At 34.6% G+C, this 20,784-nt stretch overlaps 3 protein-coding genes across 4 annotated transcripts; 2 read left to right on the forward strand and 1 right to left on the reverse strand.

Annotated features, from left to right (window-relative positions):
• The first annotated feature begins 1,631 nt into the window (after positions 1-1,631).
• On the forward strand, positions 1,632-1,892 carry LOC126786910 (polcalcin Phl p 7-like). The gene has a single exon (XM_050512871.1). It carries the CDS (start codon positions 1,632-1,634, stop codon positions 1,890-1,892), a length of 261 nt encoding a protein of 86 aa, XP_050368828.1.
• Positions 1,893-3,390: 1,498 nt separating this feature from the next.
• Positions 3,391-5,505, reverse strand: LOC126788132 (transcription factor JUNGBRUNNEN 1-like). Its single transcript, XM_050514099.1, has 3 exons — positions 5,274-5,505; positions 4,630-4,940; positions 3,391-4,377 (listed from the first exon to the last, which is right to left on the reverse strand). Exons 1-3 carry the CDS (start codon positions 5,473-5,475, stop codon positions 3,958-3,960), a joined length of 933 nt encoding a protein of 310 aa, XP_050370056.1. The 5' UTR covers positions 5,476-5,505; the 3' UTR covers positions 3,391-3,957.
• Positions 5,506-12,901: 7,396 nt separating this feature from the next.
• On the forward strand, positions 12,902-18,319 carry LOC126786712 (CBBY-like protein). 2 transcript variants are annotated; one of them, XM_050512623.1, is made up of 12 exons: positions 12,902-13,024; positions 13,094-13,223; positions 13,631-13,680; positions 13,797-13,860; positions 14,227-14,275; positions 14,384-14,452; positions 15,173-15,234; positions 16,003-16,083; positions 16,659-16,813; positions 16,896-16,980; positions 17,447-17,590; positions 17,994-18,319. In XM_050512623.1, exons 1-12 carry the CDS (start codon positions 12,967-12,969, stop codon positions 18,094-18,096), a joined length of 1,050 nt encoding a protein of 349 aa, XP_050368580.1. In that variant the 5' UTR covers positions 12,902-12,966; the 3' UTR covers positions 18,097-18,319. The 2 variants fall into 2 exon arrangements, with proteins under 2 accessions (XP_050368580.1, XP_050368579.1); XM_050512622.1 differs by having other exon boundaries at positions 12,920-13,223; positions 17,994-18,315.
• Positions 18,320-20,784: the final 2,465 nt, after the last annotated feature.

Consider the following 20,784-nt stretch of genomic DNA (forward strand, 5'->3'; position numbering starts at 1 on the left):
GAGGTGGCGCGTGTACCCCATGCGCCGCCACGTGCGGCGGCGTGTGAACAGTAATTTTGAAACATTAACTTTTTGTAAAATTATTTTTACGTACGATGATTGTAAAATTATTTTACGTACAGTAAATGTAAAAAGTAAATTACGTATTGTAAATGTAATTTACGTACAGTAAATGTAATTTACATACAGTAAATGTAAAAGTAATTTTTTGAAGGGTAAATCGGTAATTATTATTTACTGAAACACTATTTACGATTGAATAGTACATGTATGTACATGAATACGTAAATAGTATATACTCGTACAGAAATACGTAAATAGTATGCACTCGTACATGAATACGTAAGTAATATGTATTTGTACAGTAATACGTGAATATTAATTACGTGAACAGTAATTTCACAAAAAATCAGAAATTGCTGAACAGTAAAACATTGTTACTATTTCGGCATTTAAGTTTTATGTAACGCTTCTAAATTCACTTCTTATCTATTCTAGGTGATCAACACAACAAGTAAATGATTCATTTGCGGAATTGTGGAATTTACGCTCAAGATTGTAAGGTGAGTAAATCTCACAATGACGAATCTACCCTTGAGGAGATTCATAATTACGCTTAATTTAAAAGAATGAACTATGATATGTATATGATATAGTGGATTGTGTACGTGTATAATTGGTAAAATGGGTACATATATATGGTTTGCTATATTATATACAGAGGTGTACCAGCGCTTATGAGTACCTATATTTTGGATATATGGTAGTAAGTGGTTGCCCAATGTCGGGAGGCGTACTAACATGAGGGGTAACAGAGGTGTACCAGCGCTTATGACTACCCGTATTATAAATGCATTTGGATAAACAGAGGGGTTGCCCGATTTCTCATGAGTATATATATTTTCAGTTAATATTGGACAACCAGATGGGTCGTCCAATGACTCATGAGTGCATTTATGATTGATGCTTTATGTATTTTCGTATATATATTTATGCGAGTTATATTGTTGTTTTACTCATACGAGCTGCAAAGCTTACCGGGTTTGTGTTTACAATCCCGGTGCACCTATTCGATGGTGTAGGGGATAATTCCGCAGGTGTGGATTAGCGGAGTTGACGGACAAACATGAAGACTTGAAGTTGTTTTATTTTATCTTGTGGTGAGGATTGAGAAGATTTTTACATTTCCATTTGATATAATGCATGAATTATAAATTTGGTTTGTAATAATCAATTTAACTGAGTTGTACTATGAACTCAGTAATGATCCGCTGTGATTTTAATATGATTTCGATTTATTGAGATTGTCTTAGAACTTTTCATGGCTTTGAAATTTGAGTTTCATACTTAATTTCGGGATCGTGACAGTTTGATAAATCATAACTCACGAGTGATGTGGTTGCGTTGCCAACCGTTGTCTCGTGAGTCTTGACCAAGAATTGTGGTTCTGTTTGGATTAATCATACGTCCTTCGTTTCAGGACTGATGATTGTTTTCTAACCAATAATACCGGGTCCAAGGACAAATACCCTCTCAATTCGTCACATAAAACTCTGCCTAGCATTTGATTCAAGGCCAATATTGAAAACAAAGACTCGAGCATTTCTTAGTGCAATCACAATACAAGAACAATGGCTAATGATGCTGATGCTAAGGCTGGATGTGAGCGTATCTTTAAACGCTTTGATTACAATGGTGATGGGAAAATTGCACTGAACGAGCTCGCAGATGCACTTAAAGCACTCGGCTCCTCTTCAGAAGAGGAAGTGCATCGACGAATGAAGGAGATTGATATGGACCATGATGGATTCATTTCACTGGAGGAGCTCTTCGCCTTCCAACGTGCCAACCCTGATCTGATGAAGGAAGTCATCAAGAAACTTTCGCAATAAAACTAGCTATCTGTACCATATTGATCCTGTTAATTATCATTGAAATCACTTATGAAAAATTAACGAATAATTAAAGCTCGAATAACATATAAATAAATGTATATATAGATAAAATTCTTCCTTTTTTCTTTCTGTACCATATTTACTTGTTGATCATGTCTTTCATGAATAAAACGTCTACATGTGTTTTCTCACTTTCTGGCCGGGTTCATCAATATATCTCTGCGCTGTAATTGTTCTGCAGAAATAACGTTGAAAATTGATTTGCAGCTATTGAGGAACAAAGGGTTCACATATGCAAGTACTTTGACCACAAAGGATTCATTCTATAATCAAACAGAGGTGATCTTTAGCAAGACAAAATAGTCAAAGAAAAGGATGGGGCACATTTTTTTCTGGAATATTACAGGACCATGAAGAGGCAAAAAGACTGCCTCAACTTTTTTTTTGGTAAAAAAAAAATGGTGGACGGGTGGGTCTACCACTCCGGGCCCAGAGAGTATATACGGTACATACTCTCCTCAGATGGTACTTTTCACATGCAGATGATCGAACTAGTGACCTTCTATTACCAGGAGTATCACATCAGTATTCGTCAAACATGCAGATGCAGCCTGCATTACCACTACACCAAACCCCTTGAGTAAGACTGCCTCAACTTTGCCAACTATATATAAACCCTTCCGAAGTCATTCATAGTTTCATACACAACTATTGACTTCAACGTATGATTTGCGCCCGTGATAGTTTTGATTCTGTCTTTTCTCGAAGACAAAAAGAAGAGGTGGAGGTTAGGGTTGGTTGATTATTTGTCAAACTGCTGCTGCTTGTTTCCATTCTTATAGCGGCAGATAGCGATACGACCCTTTCTTGACAGATACTTGTAGTCTTTATTATACTTATTATACTTGTAGAATTTGATTCTCACTACAAAAAAAGTTGGTAATAGACACATTTATATGTGGCTAACATGTGGGCATTACCCATGTGACCATTGTAAAAAATGCCACAAACTTAATGCAAATGTGACAATTAAATTATTATAATAATTAAATTGTCACATTTGCATGAAATTTGTGGCATTTTTTGCAATAGTCACACCACTAAAAGCCACATATCCATATTTTTGTGACTTTTACATTTGTGGCTTTTACCCATATTTTTTGTAGTGTCTGTCTTTTCTCGAAGACAAAAAGAAGAGGTGGAGGTTAGGGTTGATTGATTTTTTGTCAAACTGCTGCTACGTGTTTCCATTCTTATAACGACAGATAGCGATTACACCCTTTCTTAACAGATACTTCTAGTCTAATACTTATTATACTGCGAGAATTGTAGCTGCAAATTGAATAGTACGTTGATACATCATTCAAGCTTCTTCTTTTTTTTTTTTAAAGGAAGACTACTGATGATAATCATGATATTAATGCAGCAAAGTATAAGTATTACAAGCTAGGTTAGTGTTGAAATGTGAACTGAAGAAGAAGATGAATTTGGAGAATTTCCAAATGTATTTCATTCAGTTGAGTTTTACAAGGAACAATAGAAGACTAATATAACAAGCAAAAATAAAGCTAACAAACTACCAAACAGTAAAAAGCAAAGACAATTTACATTAGCTTGTTCCCTAAATTAAGGAGAAAAGAAAGGATGGAGAGACAGTGATTCAAGATTTGCGCAAATCTTCAGCCATGATCCAGCATTAAATGCAGCTTGAAGAGCTCCAACAACATGAACATGTGGAAACGATCATTCTTCACTTAACTGGAAACGACACTTATAGAACCAAACGACCACACAGCTGCAGACCCTGCAGCCCTTTCCTGCAGCCATGCATCACTGCCTGCACGACCCTGCAGTCCTTGCCCTGCATCACTGCAGCCCTACATCACTGTCTGCTACATCAATTATTCCAATAACCACAACCATTATGAAGAGGGTCTGCAGCTATGCTTGCATCCCCTGCCTCACTGCAACATTGCCTCAATAACCTTGAAGCTCATAAATAACTCAATGCACTGCACAATGCTCCAATAGTTAGAGAACATAATTCCCATCTGTCTGATTTCTAAACGGATCGATATAGTGGGGAGGGATTTAGAACGCAATCGATCATTGGACTCAGCTCATCCCAGTTGGGATTATCTGATCTTAGCATCTCATAGTCATTTGGATTCCAAAAGTTTATGTATGAGTTCATCGTTGGATCAATTACTTCATCTTTTAAAGCCAGCTTCTGGCTTGCTGAGAGTTGATTGTTTCCGTTGCACAGATGATTATTGTTAAAACGAGGAGTACTGCTCTTTTCAAGTTGATCATTCTTCTGGGCAGCCGAAGCACGTCCAAGACTTCCATCTGAGTCAGTACTGCATGTTTTGGAACTTGAGTCAGCTGCACTGAGCAGCTTGGAAGTTGTCTTTTGCCAATTTGTTTCATACTTTCTAGAAGAATTATTACGTTTTAAGATCCTGCAAAGGGTCCAAACTTCCTGCAAAAATCATCCAGAAATTATATTAGTTTCAGATCATTGCACATATGCACAAATAACTTCCAAGTTGAAGACATGCATGTTATATTGTTAAAATTGCCTTTTCTTTTCTTTTTTTGTCATTTTTTGAACTAATACTGAGGCTCGCTGGGTGAAGTATATATTTTTTAAATGTGTTATCCTGAGTGATCACACAACATGTTACATATTTAACGCGATTGAGTTCTACATATATAAGATGGATGAGCTTACAGCTTCTTCAGTGATGTCCTTGATACTAGAATGAGCATTAGTGATTGCGTTAGTATTTGGAAGACGAAACTCTTGCATCATCCAATCCGTTTTGGTACCCTTTCCGGCACTTCCTCTATAGTATACTAGGGATTTCTTTAAGCCAATGCAAGTGTGGGATTCTCCTCCAACTGAATATATAGGTTTGTCAATGCCGGTGGCTTTCCAAAACCCAGATTTTGTGACTCTATTAGGTCTTATGCTATTTCTGTATTTCTTTCCCCTTCGGCAAAAGAAGTACCACTCCTTCTCCCAAACTAAACCACTAGCTTCTGCATTTCACCAAATAGAGAGAACCATGTTAATTAATTGACAAATGTCTGGTATTTCGTACACTTCTGAGCATATGATATGCTATTAAGTAGCAGTAATTAGTTCCCAGGCTGGGAAACTTTATACACCTTGGATCATTTCTAGTTTTCTACTAGTATTTGCATGTCTTTGCCTTCAAAGGGTGCAAGAAGCTTTCTAGATGGTGCATATATATATATATCACACTTCCTTATGTTTACTCTTTGCTTTACTCGCAAGTTATCTAAAAGCAATCGATCAATATAGTGAAACTAACTAGTTCTGAAGTAGAAAATGAAGCGTGAAGAACATACTTGGAAGATCCCATGGATCGTATTTGTAGACGTCAATAAGTTTGATGAGCTCGAGACGAATAGGTTTGTTCTCCACCTTCCTCTTGAGGTAAAAGCCCACAAGTTCTTCATCAGTGGGATGAAAGCGATACCCCGGAAGATAGTCTGCATCATCTTTACTGTTGTTGCTCGAATCCCTCATCATCATCTTCTGCACTTCCATTTTCTGTTTAGCTTCTTCCTCTTGCTGCTTTCTGATCCTCCCTTATATATATGTGAGGCTTTAAACCTGTTTCTGGTAGCATTATCATGTGAAGAGGGTTTGCTTGGTCAAATGTCGTGTGATTGACTAATCAGTTTTTGGTGGAGATCGATCTTCGTGCTAGAGATGATTGTGATATATCTATGGGGTCGGATGTTTGGACCGTGAGAGGGAAAATTTAAACAAATCTGACGTGTGAGTTTGAAATTCATTTGCCATTTAATGGAATAGAAGTCGTTGAGAGGAACAAGTTTGACCAAGTTTGCAATTTTTGATTTGCATGAGAATGAGTTTTCACTTTGTCAAAACTGTTATATCATATACCAAAGAAGCAGCAAAAATAAATAAATCATAATGACCTGATTATTTCGACAATATTTGCTAATCATTTGTAGACATGTCAATTATTACTATGCCAAGTTTTATATAGAGCGAACAGCTTTAGGTGCTGAAGGTACGGTCTATCTATGCATCAATATATAATCTTAGTGTTGCACCGGTACTCATGTCGGAATAATTTGTACGTTCATAATAAGTCACCCATATATGTTAGGTACATTTGATGTTATTGATATCTAACTCTCCAGAAGTGTTATCAGAGAAATCATGCATGCAAGTTGCCTTTCGCTAGCAATTAGCATAACATCATTTACATTAATATTCCCTGGTCGCAAAAGATACTTGACTGGTTCAGTTGACTGGTATTTGTCTCATATTACTCCGATCCCCACATTTTAGGGACAGGGAGACACTGGCTCAACTCCTCCGACCTCAGCCGATGGGAATGGTCGAACTACATAATACGTTAAAACTACATGCATTTTTTAACCTACCGGTAAACTGATTTTGGAAACTTTATAAACAAGAAGATACAATCTACTTAAATCGAAACTAAAAGCTGGCCGCGCTGGCAGAGCGGTAAATTAAAGAAGTTCTCCTTGCCGAAACTAACCAATTTTTGAAGGTATGCGTGGCATGCATGGTGATAATTTCGCAAAGCATTTGCCGAAATTAAAATTTTCTTAATTAATTATCAGAAGACATTGATGAAATCATGATGAACAAAATGGGTATTTTTCATTATTACACTACCTTGGGATGATTAGTATCTAAGGACCGATGGTAAAAACTTTGGTTTCAACTTTCAAGGAACTGATATATACAACCCCTTCCAATGAGAGATCCTTTTTTTTTTGTATTTTAAAAGGGATGAGAAAATTAGTGTTACACCCATTTTCAAGCCCTCTTTTAAGATTAGCCCACACCCAATTTTATTTTTAATCTATTCCCAAAATCTTACTTACATGGTTTTATTAAATAATTAACATGTTCCAATTTGTTCAATTCACATTTTACCCTTCCAATTAATTTCCTTTTTCAACACCATAAATATAGTTTTCAGAATTTTTCAAATGCAATAAACATTTAAATTTATAAAAATCAATGAATGTACGTGTAAATTAAAGAAATAAATTAGATCGAAGAAATTACGGAGGGGGGGCAGACTCTTTAAAAAGTACACCGACTTTCATAGAATTGTTAAAATAACTGATTTCAACCATAGACTTTTGGCTGATTTCTACATACTTTTATTGATTTATGAAATCCACATAATTCATATTGATCGACTTCTATATATTTCTCAATATTCATAATATATGTGCATACTATGTCTCTCAACTACAAGCTCATGGTTTCGTAATAATTTGTTTCACTTCCGGATGCGCCTTAAGCATCTAGGTTGGTCTTATGGATTCTCTAACGCCTCGTTAATGTTATTGAACGAGGATTTAATGCATGCTAAGGAAAAAATTCTACGGAACAAGTTTTTATTTAAGAAAATTATTAGTTGTATAACTTGTATCTATTACAAAAACATTAAAAAATCTCGATTATTTATAATAAAAAATAAAATAAACCCTTTAAATTTAATATATTGACCAATAGGTACCAAATAAATGGAAGTAAATAAATTGTTCCGGAAGTTTTAAGCTAAAGAAGTAGGTGTTTATGAAACCTTGATATGATTATTATTCTCCTTTCTTCTTATGTACTTCTTTCATTGTCATTCTTTTTATTGTTAACATTTGGCATGTGTCCACATATGAGAATGAGATTTTAATAAGTATAAAGATACAAGGTAAGAACATAACATAAAGAAGAAGAAAACAATCATGAGATCATAGGTTGAATAAACATGTTGGGTTGTAGGAAAAAGAATTGGTAAAGAAAAGACAAAAATAAAATAAAGAAAAATGGTGAAGAAAACAAAATATAATGAGAAATTCCATAGAAAAGTCCATGAAAATCTTTGGTCTAGTGGCTAGACAATTTTTGGATTGTGGTGTGTATAATTAACACTACAAAGTCTATAAGTTTATAATTTCATAAGTATAAATGACATTTTGAATACCCACATACTTTTATTCATTTTAAAAAGTCATGATTGAATACACTCAGACTTTCATGGATTTCATAGTGACTTTTTAAAATTCTAGCTGAATACATCTAGACTTGTATGGATAATTAAAAATATGTATTGAATACACCTAGACTTTTGAATTCCATGGATTTCTTTAAAACTCTCACTAAATCCATATACAATATACCCCCTGAACAAATTCAAACGACAAAATTAGATTAATGCAGTTTTTTATCATTGTGTTAATCACATTGATTGAATGTATTAAAATCTCTCTTTTTTTCTCTACCTCTAGGCTCATTATTTATGTTACTTACTATTGTCAGGAAACAAACAAAACATAATTTTTATTCTTTGACATGTCTAATTCCCTATGTTTGATTTTATTTTATATTTTTACATGAGAGAATGAAAAGTTGTCTACTTACAAAACAGATATCAATCTCAATACCTACAAAACAAATGGCTATTATGCATTACCAACAAAGCATATGTTTAATATGCATTATCTACGAAACAGATATCTATTTTGCACATACCTACTAAACAAATTAAACACCTCAAATAAGATTCCACTAGTCAAGTAAAAAAATCTACCACTACAATAGAAGTAACACTCAATACATACTCCATGGATTCAAGACAACTCACCCTTGTATACCTACTAAATAGAACAACAAAAGAACGAACACACAAAAACACCACATAAGAAAACACGTACATTCATATCACATGTAATCAAGACTAGAAACATACACAAGTACCTACTTGTTAGAAGGAAAATTAAACACATACCTATTATGGAGAATCATATCTCGAATAGAAATATAAATATATATATATATATATATATTTTTTTTCGCTAGAAGAAAATTCAAGAAATCCACAAAACAGGTGTACTAACCAAAATCAACACAACTATTTTTCACTCTACTTATGAAACCATATCACCTCTTATAACATTGAAATGAGTTGTTTTGATTAATTTAAAAACTTCAATCAAGGATTGGGAGCAAAGCTACAATTAAGGGTGAGAAAAAATAGGTAGGCGCAATCTGTGGAAAAATGAGAGTAGTATGAGTTGTTATTTGTCTCAATGGCAAACTTGGTAATCTTGCAAATTTAGGTTCTATTATTCATGTTTAAAATATATTTTTTAAACTTTTAATTTAATCTAATAAATAGGTTTGAGTGTAAATTGAAATTATGGGTTTGATCTAAAATAAGTATACCTTTTTTGATGTATATCTAATTTCTCCAAAAGGAATAGCTCATTAACTAATTTTTTGATTAAATTTTCACATCTCCACCGTTCAACTTGTAAGGTCTAATATGTAGATCACTTATGTAAAATTTCAGCCAAAATGGTAATCGCTAAGGTATCAAACTTTGTGAAAGCAATTGACGCACTAAATCTGTCAAACCTAAACCGTTCATACTTATAAGTTAAATCACAGTTTTGAATGTCTTAAACACCTCTATTTTGGCTGAAATTTTACATAAGTGATTTACAAACATTAGACTCTAAATATTGAACGGTGAAGATGTTGAAATATAATCGAGAAATTGGTCAAGTGACATATCACTTTAACATAAATTTTTAATATTGTACCTCGCTCTAGCTATCACCACCCTGCGCGCACTCTGTGAATCTGTGAACATTATTCTTATGGCTTGACTCAACCGAAGGCCATCAAGATAATTCAATTTTTATACTTAAAATGGAAAAAAAATTGACATTGGAAGATAATGCTGAAACAAAAACTAATTTTTTAAAGAAAGACAGAAAATCAGAACTCAATATGTGTATTATATAGAACACATGCAATATTTAATTCGTCATATAACTAGTTTGTCAAAGTAGAAGTTTCGATCAGCCACTTTTAAATGTGTGTGTGTCTTGTGTTTTTTCTTCTCATTTTCAGATTCTTCGTACCTGTACGAAGGTTAACCTTGAATCTGCTACCAAAAGAGTGGAAATAAGCTAGCTTGGGTTTGCAGAAAAACTGAAAGGTTATTTCTTTGAAACACGCAAGCAGTTGGGTCCGTAACTTGTGTTTATAGCAAGAAGTTAATCAAATGATGCTTATCAAAGTCCGATTATGAGCCGAATAATGCGCGCGTTGATGGCTGCTATAAAGAATTGTATGTACGTGTTGACCAAAACTAAGTAGTGAGAAAACTCTCTCTGAATCTGTGGATTAAGACACTGCATAAAATAATGTTAAGAGCTCCCCACAACTCAGGTGCTATCTTGCTGATATGATCAATTAAGGCATGCCATGCGAGACATTTTTTTAATATTGGATTCAGTCATCAAATAAGATTGCAACACCTTTCATTTTTGTAAGTCGCTATCTAATATCCACACTACAAATATTCTAAACTGTAACGTAGTACATAAGTTAAGAAGTTACATTCAACATCTGTCGAGACTAACACATAAGCTTAACTGTTTTCAGGCAGCTAATCCAGCTATGATTTTCCATATGTTATAAGCATTATTTATGTAAATTTAAAAATGGTCAGATCTTAACATGTAACTAAGGGATCACCAGTTACCACAAGCTTAAACCATAGTTCCTTTTTATCGTGCATTTGCCGTTTGGGTATCAAATCGATCCAATAGCCATCAATTATGAATGATAAGACTAATTAGGCTGCTCCATCCTATATCAAACTTCTTGAGCATCAAATGATTGGGCCTAAAAGCATTCAATATTTCTACCACTACTTCGGATACAATAGCTTCTTCTTACTTTTAATTGGCGAGTATGTTGTGACTTGTAAGTTAGATCTCTCACTTAATAAATGGAGACTATGCCGGCATACATATTTGAATATCTGATATTTATAGAGATAATGTCCAACATAGGCCTCATTATTTAGCTCACGAATCCGAAAAGTCAGCGGAGACTTGCAATCCCGATGGACTTTTACCCGGCCCAGCCCGCGAGACGCCAAAGTTCGTTTTCATGGGTAGAGGGCCGGACTTAGTTAGAGGTGTGAAACCTGACCCGGCCTGTCAAAAGCCCGCAAGGCCCGGCTTGTAAAAGCCCACCAAGAAATAAAATATTACACATGCATATAATATATTATACATATATCAATTATAGGTCTTTTTTGGTAATAATTATACATAAATATTATATATATTAATAATCATAGATTTAAAATTTTATATTCTTTATATTATAACTTTAAACTATATTTAAAATAAAATTGTAGCATTATGAAGCAACTATATGAAATATATAAAGTAAACTTTTCAAGATTAATCGACACCAACTGATGTTATCGGTACTAATATTTAGGGACGGTGTTAAAACTTCATCTAATTCGGACCTCGTCTGACCATCAGAATTTTTGATAAACCAAAAACATCACTAATATGCCCTAAGAGATGACCCATTACCAAGATGCGAACGTCGAAAGCCATTTGCATATATGAAATCATATAATTTTTGTCACCGATCGTGCGCGGTCACACCGAGGAAACTCATCTAGCAAAGCTTCGGTCAATGGGGTTTTAATATGTCAAAATGCTTCTTCTTTTTTGTTCACCATAGGTACAGACGGTCAAACTATGTCCAAAACAGACGAAATTTTTACGGGGTCCCTAAATATATATACCGATCACATCTGCTAGTGTCGATTGACCGTATTTAGAACCGAAGTTGTCGATCGCCGAAGTGTCTACTAATGTATCATAACCTTTATATTAGATTTAGAATAAAACTATTGCATTATGAATCAACTATATGAAGAAAACTTACCAGGATCAATCAACACTAGCCAATGTGATCGGTATACATATTTAGTGACCCTGTAAAAATTTCATCTAATTCGGACCTCGTTTGACCGTCGGAATTTCCGATAAACCGAAAACACCACTAATATGCCATAAGAGATGATCCATTACAAAGATGCGAACGCCGAAAGTCGTTTATATATCTGAAATCACCTAATTTTTGTTATCTATCGTGCGCAGTCGCACCGAGGAAACCCATTTGGCAAAGTTCCAGTCAATGGGGGTTTTAATATGTCAAAACGCTTTTTTTGGTTGACCGTAGGTATGGACGGTCAAACCATGTCCAAAACAGACGAAAATTTACGGATTCCCTAAATATATATACCGATCATATCTGCTGGTGTCGATCGACCATATTTTGAACTGGAGTTGCCGATCGCCGAAGTGTCCACTAATGTATCATAACCTTTATATTAGGTTTATAAACTATCGTATTCTGAAGTGATTATATGAAGGAAACTTCTTGGAATCGATCGACGCTATCTGATGTGATCGGTATATATATTTAGTGACTATTTTAAAATTTCATCCAATTATAGCCTCGTTTGACCGTCAGAATTTCCAGTAAACCAAAAACACCACTAATATGTCATAAGAGATTATCCATTACCAAGATTAGACCGCCGAAAGCTATTTACATATTTGAAATCACCTAATTTTTATAATCGATTGTACGTGGTCGCAACGAGGAAACCCATTTGGCAAAGCCCCGGTCAATGAGGTTTTATTATGTCAAAACGCCTCTTTTTTTGTTGACCGTAGGTACGGACGGTCAAACCATGTTAAAAACGGACGATCACATCTACCAGTGTCGATCGATAATATTTCGAAATTAGAATATATTCGTGACTTTTTTTAAAATGTTTTCTAATAATTCTTTTATTGTTCAAACCCTTAAACAAGAGTATTATGTTTTTTTTTTCTAATACAAACCCACAATGTCTGGTCCGCAAAAGCCGCTTTAGGTGAGTAGAGTTGGATATTTATATTTGTGAAAATATCCGACACGGCTTGATCCTTCACTTATTTAATGTACATAAGACCCGGTCGGCCCGGTCTATTAATATATACTGATTAAATGAGCTTGAGTGCAGCAACTTTGGGCAATCTCTTTTGAGTTTTGGTCACAAGAGTCATTTCATATAACTGAGATTCTATGGTGCTCCCTGAGCTTTAAATCCACCACTGTGGACTCACAGTGGACCAACACTCAACTCCCATGGAATTCGCTTCCTGCTCAATTCTCAGGCCCCAATCCTTTTCAGCCATCTCTCACGGTACCAATTCTCACCTCTATGCTTTCCCCAAGAACCATCTAAACTTGGGTTCCTCTCCATTTTTCCCAGCTTTCCCGAAAAGCTCAACCTTTCCCGGAAAATGTCTCCACTTTCATCGGTTCACTGCTTTTAGCTCACTTTCCGGCGCCGACGACCAGAACCCTTCTCAGAAACTCGCTGTTCTTCTTGAAGTTGACGGGTAACATTGTCTTTTTCAAACACCCAACTAGTTTGATTGGTTTTGTTGTGCCTTGAATTGATGATTGTTCTTCAAGGTGATAACTTTAGTATAAGTTGCATAAAGTTTACTGCTTTATACCTTAGTTTCTTTCATTTGGTGCATTGTAGTATTTGGTTCTGATATTGCTTCTAATTGAATCATAGACTTTAATTAAGTGATTGGCTAGGTACTCATATTTGGAATTCTTTCAAGTTAGTTTCATGTTCAACTGTTCAAGCTATCTGCTTAGTCATATTGGTTCGTACCAACTCCCTTTCACTTACTTCTGGTCCTAACAGCTTAATGATTGGGTTAACAACTTAAGCTAATGCGAAACTTGCATGACTAAGTTGATTTGCATTCTTGTTGAGATCGCTTTCTTTCAGGGTTCTTATTGATGCATATCGTCTGGGTAACCGCCAAACTTTCAATGTAGGTACGCAAATGCAGTAATTATTTGAATTTTTCCTGATGGATTAGTAACTAGTAAAAACTTATGAAGTATGCAATTATGTACTTATCTCACATTTTTACTCTTCTTGATTCTGGCAGCATTTAAAAGTCTGGGGCTTGACTGTGCAAATTGGACTGAACCTGTTTATTTGGACCTCCTAAGGTACGGTATTTTTCTTCCTCAATATGTTGCTTTTAAAAAAAAATCATTTAGGAAGTTATCTACTTTCCTTCGCAATGGGAAACTCCTGAAAGTTGAAACCGGAACTTGATTAAGTGTAGTAGGAGTCGTGTGCTTTTCTCATAATCACAACAATTTTAGTTTATATAATGACAACGGCATGTCTTCACATGCAGCTGGTCATAACAGTTTGTCCATATGGAGAGCCATACATTAGTGACTCAAATTATGCTAACATGCTTTGCCTTTTCCCATATGATATGGTTCCATAATGTTGGAGTCTGGATCAAGGTTATTGACTTTGATGATCTGAAATCGTTCAAATCAGTTTTACATTAATTTTTCCAGGAAGTGTGCTGGCGACGAGGAAAAGATGCTAATCATGTATTTTAATCGGGTGAGTTCCTGTTTTGTTGTCTTTGGAAATATGAGTGGCTTATTGTAGATCTTTGAAATTTTCCATCCACATGTATTTACTCTTTTTAATCTTTTATCTGCTCTGCAGATTGGTTGGCCTTCATCATTGCCCACTACTGAGAAGGAATCATTTGTAAAAAATGTTCTGCAAAAAAAGGTACACATATATAAGATGACAATCTAAGTAGAACCCTAGCTAAAGATTTAAGATTAGGGATCAGGGATGTATTTCAGTGGTATATCATCTAACAGCCGAGGTAGTTGCACTTTTTTAAAGACTGATCGTTGATTGATAGCCTCAAAGGCTATAAGGGGGAATATTGAACACTTTGAATCATTGTTTTGATCATTATCTGATCCTAAATTTTAAATGTAGGTCTGATACCCCTAAATTGGTTTTATACTTTTTTCAAGGTAGGGGAGTTGCACCACTAAGTTTTAAATTCAGCAAAAATAAGAGGAACCTTATATGACGTTATAGCAGTAGCTTAATTGAGAACTACAAATTTAGCGGCCCCTCAAAGATACTTCCTATTATTATGTTGATTTTATAGAAAAGAAATGGCTAGATTAACTACAAGCTCTTATTGCATTCGATAACTCGTAAAATACATCATACTAAACAGTATAATGGATAACTAAATTTAATATTTTTATTTATGTCGGGAGTGATGTGGGCCTAGATTTGATTGATTTTCATGTCTACAATATTGGTTTAGTCATGGGTTTTTTTCTTATATGTGGTATCATCTTTGAAATTGTTAATCACATCATCAATTTATGTTCTGCTGAAAATATTGTAGGATGTTTCACCATCTTTTAGCATTGTTCTCTAAGAATGACTCCAGCAAACTAAAGATTGGTTAGTTTTTGACAGAAAACTGCAATGGATGAATATTTGATGTCCAATAGTTTACCCTTACGACCTGGACTTGAAGAGTGAGTTGTCTTGTCCTGATTAAATTAAAAGTATAAAAGATTTTATATTCTATCTGTTAAAAACTTAAAAGATCTCTATAAAGTAGTTCTCTTAGGAAACGCCCCCTCTCTAAAAGCATAAGGTGTGACTTCCAATTGTGGGTCTCTTGAGCTATGGTGAATGTTAGTGGTATGGCTTGATTTATTTGAATTATTGATTAAAGCTGTGTGAACTCTTTATTAAATTTGTGTTATGATAAATTCATGTACAATGACCAGAGTCCAACCCAAACAGGTCATGGTTGTTGACTTGTTGCTACATCATACTTTATCTTCTTGGGTTTCATTAGCTTAAATGGTAATTAAGGTGTAAAATCAAGATTGATTTTGTTAGTCAAATAGTCTTCTTGTTCAACTTCCCGTTTTGAAAACTTCAAATGTTTAAACATTTAGGAGTCTGAAGGATCAGATTTCAACTTTAATCAATACATATCAATCATTAGAAGAACTGAAAATCCTTTGGAAATGTTGTCGAAGAAATGCTGTTATATTTGATATAGCGTAGTTGCTGCAAGAGATCAAATGCTGTTGTTTGCTTGTGAAATTTCTCCAACACCCGATTGAATCTTCGAAGTCTTCACTCTCTTTTACTAATCATGAAACTTACTAAATCCTTATTCAGTTCTGTAACACTTACCAAGAGATACCTCAATATAAATTTCAAAAGCTGCATTAGTTTTCAAGATCTTCATCAAAGAGTAACATCCTATATCTCATTTCCATTTGCAGATTTCTTGATGATGCTTACAATGAAGGAATACCTGTTGTCATACTGACATCCTATAGTAAAAGTGGAGATAAAATTTCCAGGTAAAAAAAAATTTGATTGTTTATCTTTTTCATTTTATTGATATACTTGTACACCATTTCCATCGTACCATGGTTTTTGCATATATTGAATGCACTTTAGTCATTAGTAGACTATCTTTGAAGAATTCATTGTGGCAGTGGTGTCTTTCGAGGTGCTACCTGAAGTAAATGTTTATAGTAGTGTGTGACTGGTTATTAGTGTTCTGCTAAAAAAAAACTGGTTATTAGTGTCTTCTTGGGACTCTATAAATGTTTATGGAGTTATACCCTATTTCAGCATAGATGATAAATCGATAACTATATTGTTGTCGTTATAAATTGGTGGTGTGGACTTGCCTTAGCACAAGATTGAATTTGGCAGTGAAGCTAGGCACTTTTATAGTCTCATTTAGAGCCTCATTCAAGATAGTATGATGCCCCATTGTCTATTATTTTAATTGCTTCGCAAATAGTATAATGTATTCTTCTTTATCATGGATTTTCTTTACAAAAGTTTTATCCTTGTTACCATAGTACTTGTTCTTATGCAGCAGCTGTAATTTGTTGTTGTGCAATTGTCTGTTAATTTATGTTAGATCCATTATTGAAAAGCTTGGCCATGAAAGAGTTTCAAACCTAAAGATTGTTGGGGATAAGGAGGTGGAACAGAGTTCATATGGCCAATTAGTATTCGGTAAAGTCTTTTCTTCTGGTGCGGATCAGGAAATAGCTAAAGAGGCAATGAAAGCAGGTGAACTTCCTATCTTGAGTTCATGTTCATTGGATGTCCATCTTTTCTGCATACTAAGGGATCTCTTTTGCTTTCTGGCCAGTTTCTGCTGAGAAACAAAGAATTGCAGAAGAGGTTGCTTCAATGCTTAAGTTGAATGTAGATTTAGATACTACCCCGTCTGAAAGGTTAGCCCATTTTGAATTGTACCTTTTGTTACTATCAGTCGGACACTTTATTGTTTTCTTGTCCGTTTGTTACTTTTGTATATGAGTTTTAGGGTTTACAGGGTTTATAAGAGGAAAGAAACTCTTGACTGTACTTTCTTTTATGACTTTGCTTCCATTAGTCCATTGGACTCGGAACTACATTAATGTGGTTCCAGTCAATTGGACTTCAATGATTGTTCATGACATCTTTTTGCATACTCAGCTTTCATTTATCTGATGAAACCTTTACGAAAAGCAAATAAATAAAATAAAATCCTGAACAGAGAAAGAAATTGTTGTTTCTTATTTTCTGTTCTGAAAAGATGTAGCTTGAAACTTGAATGGTAAGTGTCAAGAGTTTAGCGGTTTATATCCATACTGTTCAGCTTAAGGCAGTTTCTATACATGGAATTTAATGTTAATCTGGTACTCTTATGCTCTTCAGCTTACAGAAAATCATAGCTGCCTTGAGGGCAGGGGCAGAAAGTGCTGGACTAGCTGTATGCAATTGTGTTCTTATAGCAGGAAGCCAGTCTGGTGTGGCAGGAGCTGAGCGAGTTGGCATGCCATGTGTTGTTTTAAGAAGCAGGTGATGACTCATCGACTTGTTACTCAATCATCAGCAATTTAACCACTATTTGCCAAATTTGTGAATAATATTGGGTACCAAAATGTTGCAAATTCAGTGGTCGTAAGAGGTGTTCCACTGTTCCCATCCTCTTGGAGCGTAATTACTAATTAGCTTGTGGTCTCATTATCTGTTGGTTATAGAAACTTTCCATAATCCAGATAATACATTAAATTTATTGTCGCATATATTTTGGCTTTGTCCTAATATCTTAAAATCATTGTTTTATTTTATCATGACTATGGAAGTGCATGTCCTTTCTTAATATCATGACTATTTAATGATAATGAACTGAGTTTGACTGTGTTGAGAGATGGTAAAGTTTGATTTTGTTGCATCTATTTATGTTTTCTGTTCTGTGTAGTTTGACAGCTAGAGCTGAGTTCCCATCAGCAAATGCTGTAATGGATGGGTTTGGGGGAGCAGACTTGACAATATCTAAACTTCGAACAAAGAAATGGCTATGAAGTTCATCGACCTTACCCTTTTTTTTCTTTTTCTTTTTTACATAGTTGTCGATGATATGTTCGGAGAATTATCTCCAGAGAGAAGTTTGTAAGTTCCAAAAATGCTCATCTGTAGCTTACTTATCCATTTCAGCTTACAACTTGCTTACATTTTTAATGCCTCCAATTACACAATAGAGCGCGGAATCAACTTATTATGTCACTTGTTTTAGAATCTGCCATTTTATATATTTATTCTTTAATGCCACTGCTTAATCAAGTTTGATATTATACGATTTTAATGAAAGTGAACAAGGATCTGAGATAGAGGCTGGCGATTTTCGTTGATGCCAGTACTGAATCAAGTTTGCATACACATAACATATAACTGATTCTGACAATTGACAGACAATTCACACAAAGTTATGAGTGGTAAACACGAGTACAACACTTGTATAAGCCATACCCACTTGTTTTGAAAGCTTCATTGGTAGCTCCAAGATCTTTCTTCTTGTTAACAGAATTAAATGGTTAATTTTAACCAAATTAAAGCAAACACATAAAGTAAGGGCTGTGTGTTTGCTTTGATTTGGTTGATTATATAGATTTTCTATTTCCAGATTTACTTGAATGCCTTTTTGTTGTTCTGTATTTGATTTCTGTCCTCAAAGAAATATACATTGGCCGCTTCCATGTCTTGTTTAGTCTGGTAGGGGCATCACCCACAAAAATTTGATCCTCTGTAAGACCAACATGTGAACTGATTCAGTATTTCAGTTTGAGTTCTCAATTCATGCTTGTTTAGTCAGGTCTCGTTGTTCGAATTGCTGAACAATTCATTGTTAACCAACTTTCTTTCTTTCCATCTTTCTTTCCTTCGGAATCAATCTTATGTGAAATCAACTTTTTTGCAGGTCAGATTGATGAAATTCAGATACATCTACACAAATAACTTAGCAACTCTCTTTGAGTTGTATTGATGATAATGTTTAATGAATGAAGAATTACATGAATGATATTTATACACAAACCTAAACTACAATTATAAACAATTGTCAACTGCTACAACCATTAATACACACCATGCATTACCATGTTGAAGGTAAAGCATTAGGTTAAAAAAGGTAAAACAGCCATACTGCACAATGAAGGCAGCAAACGACTCATACTGAACCAAGATCCACATTTATCTCCATGAAATCAGTAAATCATCAACCTGTCACATAATCACATTGCTTCGATACTCCCCCGTAAGCTGGATCAAGGAGATAGATTGATCCAATCTTGCACAGAATTTTCTGGAATTGAGTAGTGGTAAGTTTCTATTTTTTTTTCTCAAAATCGATCAGTAAATTGATCTTCATTGTGCACATATCGAGTAGCAATCACTTGAGACTGAACTTGATGCCTAATGTAATGGAGTCAACTTCAATATGCTTAGTGCACTCATGAAAAACTGGATTTAAAGCTAGCTGTCTATTATCACTGAAAGGTGAAGAGCTAGACATTCCCATCAGCTAGGAGACCTTTAAGCCAAACCAACTCGCAAGCTTCTACACTGGATCTAGTAACCACATTTTGCTCTTTACTCCTCCAAGTTCAACTTTCCAACGAAAGTTCAACAAGGGTATTGTTGGAAAGGTGTTGGGTGTAGTTAGAAATTTGACGAGTGTTAGGAGTCTGCTGAATCTACTTAGATTAATTTAGGGGTATTGCATCTGCATGATTCTTAAAAGGGCAATTCGGCTGCTGTGTTGGGATCGTGCAAATAATTCCACAAAAGGCCCAACTTACAATCTCAACATTCCCATATATATAATTATATATACTAGAAATCGACCGCATGTAAGTATGAGAAAGTGAGTAGTTATCTATGTGAAAAATTAGATGGTTAAAATATGAAAAAAATATATTTATCAATTAATTTATTAAAGTTTTGACCAAAATATCCTTAATAGTTTGTTTGTCTTTTTTTTTTGTCCAATAGTAGTTTGTTTGTTAGTGGAAGTAATTAGTAAGTATATTTGGAATGAGAGTCTTTCCAACCAAGACCATCTTGTTGAGGACTAGTTGAAGACCAAGGTGATTCATCTATTTTTTGATCGGTTATTCAGATTTCGACCGTTTAGTTTGTATATATATGAGTAGAGCATTCTTGTAAATTTTTGTTTAAATTGAAAATTGTTAAGACATTCATAAATTTGATTTACTCATTATGAACTTGAACGGTTCATATTTGACAATTTTGGTCCATTCACTAATTTGAATCACTTTGATACATTAACCATTACTAAATTGGCTGAAAATTTGTATAAGTAAATATTGACCTAAAATCTTAACGGTTGAGATGAAAAAATATGATTGAAAAATATGTCTAATTAACAATTAAGTATTTGTTCCTCAACTAGTACTCAACAAGATGATCCTATTAAAAACATTTCATATTTGGAAATTTACAATTTTGGTGAATTTTGTGAGTATTGGCTTTATAGTAGCATATAAGTAAAGATTACGTCAACGAACCATAAAAAAACAATCGACCTCGCAAATCGCAATCATGCCTCTCCCAAAGCCCAGGTCCTTGCGTGAAAAGACGGATGCCGTATTTCCACTTGGTTATGTAGCAATTGTAGTCGGCTTTTACCTTTCGGTGCTGCCGCTGCAGTTAAAAGTCAATAGAAAATTTGACAAGATGGTAAGAATTTTGTA

Source organism: Argentina anserina, chromosome 3, assembly GCF_933775445.1.
Source record: "Argentina anserina chromosome 3, drPotAnse1.1, whole genome shotgun sequence".
In the NCBI taxonomy this organism is placed as follows: domain Eukaryota; kingdom Viridiplantae; phylum Streptophyta; class Magnoliopsida; order Rosales; family Rosaceae; genus Argentina; species Argentina anserina.

Coding starts and splice junctions, on each gene's coding strand:
- LOC126786910 (XM_050512871.1), top strand. CDS start 1,632: ATGGCTAATGATGCTGATGCTAAGGCTGGATGTGAGCGTATCTTTAAA.
- LOC126788132 (XM_050514099.1), bottom strand. CDS start 5,475: ATGGAAGTGCAGAAGATGATGATGAGGGATTCGAGCAACAACAGTAAA. Junction 4,941..5,273: donor CGATCCATGGGATCTTCCAA/GTATGTTCTTCA, acceptor GGTGAAATGCAG/AAGCTAGTGGTTTAGTTTGG. Junction 4,378..4,629: donor AGGACATCACTGAAGAAGCT/GTAAGCTCATCC, acceptor TGATTTTTGCAG/GAAGTTTGGACCCTTTGCAG.
- LOC126786712 (XM_050512622.1), top strand. CDS start 12,967: ATGGAATTCGCTTCCTGCTCAATTCTCAGGCCCCAATCCTTTTCAGCC. Junction 14,453..15,172: donor AAAATGTTCTGCAAAAAAAG/GTACACATATAT, acceptor AGTTTTTGACAG/AAAACTGCAATGGATGAATA. Junction 16,814..16,895: donor TAAAGAGGCAATGAAAGCAG/GTGAACTTCCTA, acceptor CTTTCTGGCCAG/TTTCTGCTGAGAAACAAAGA.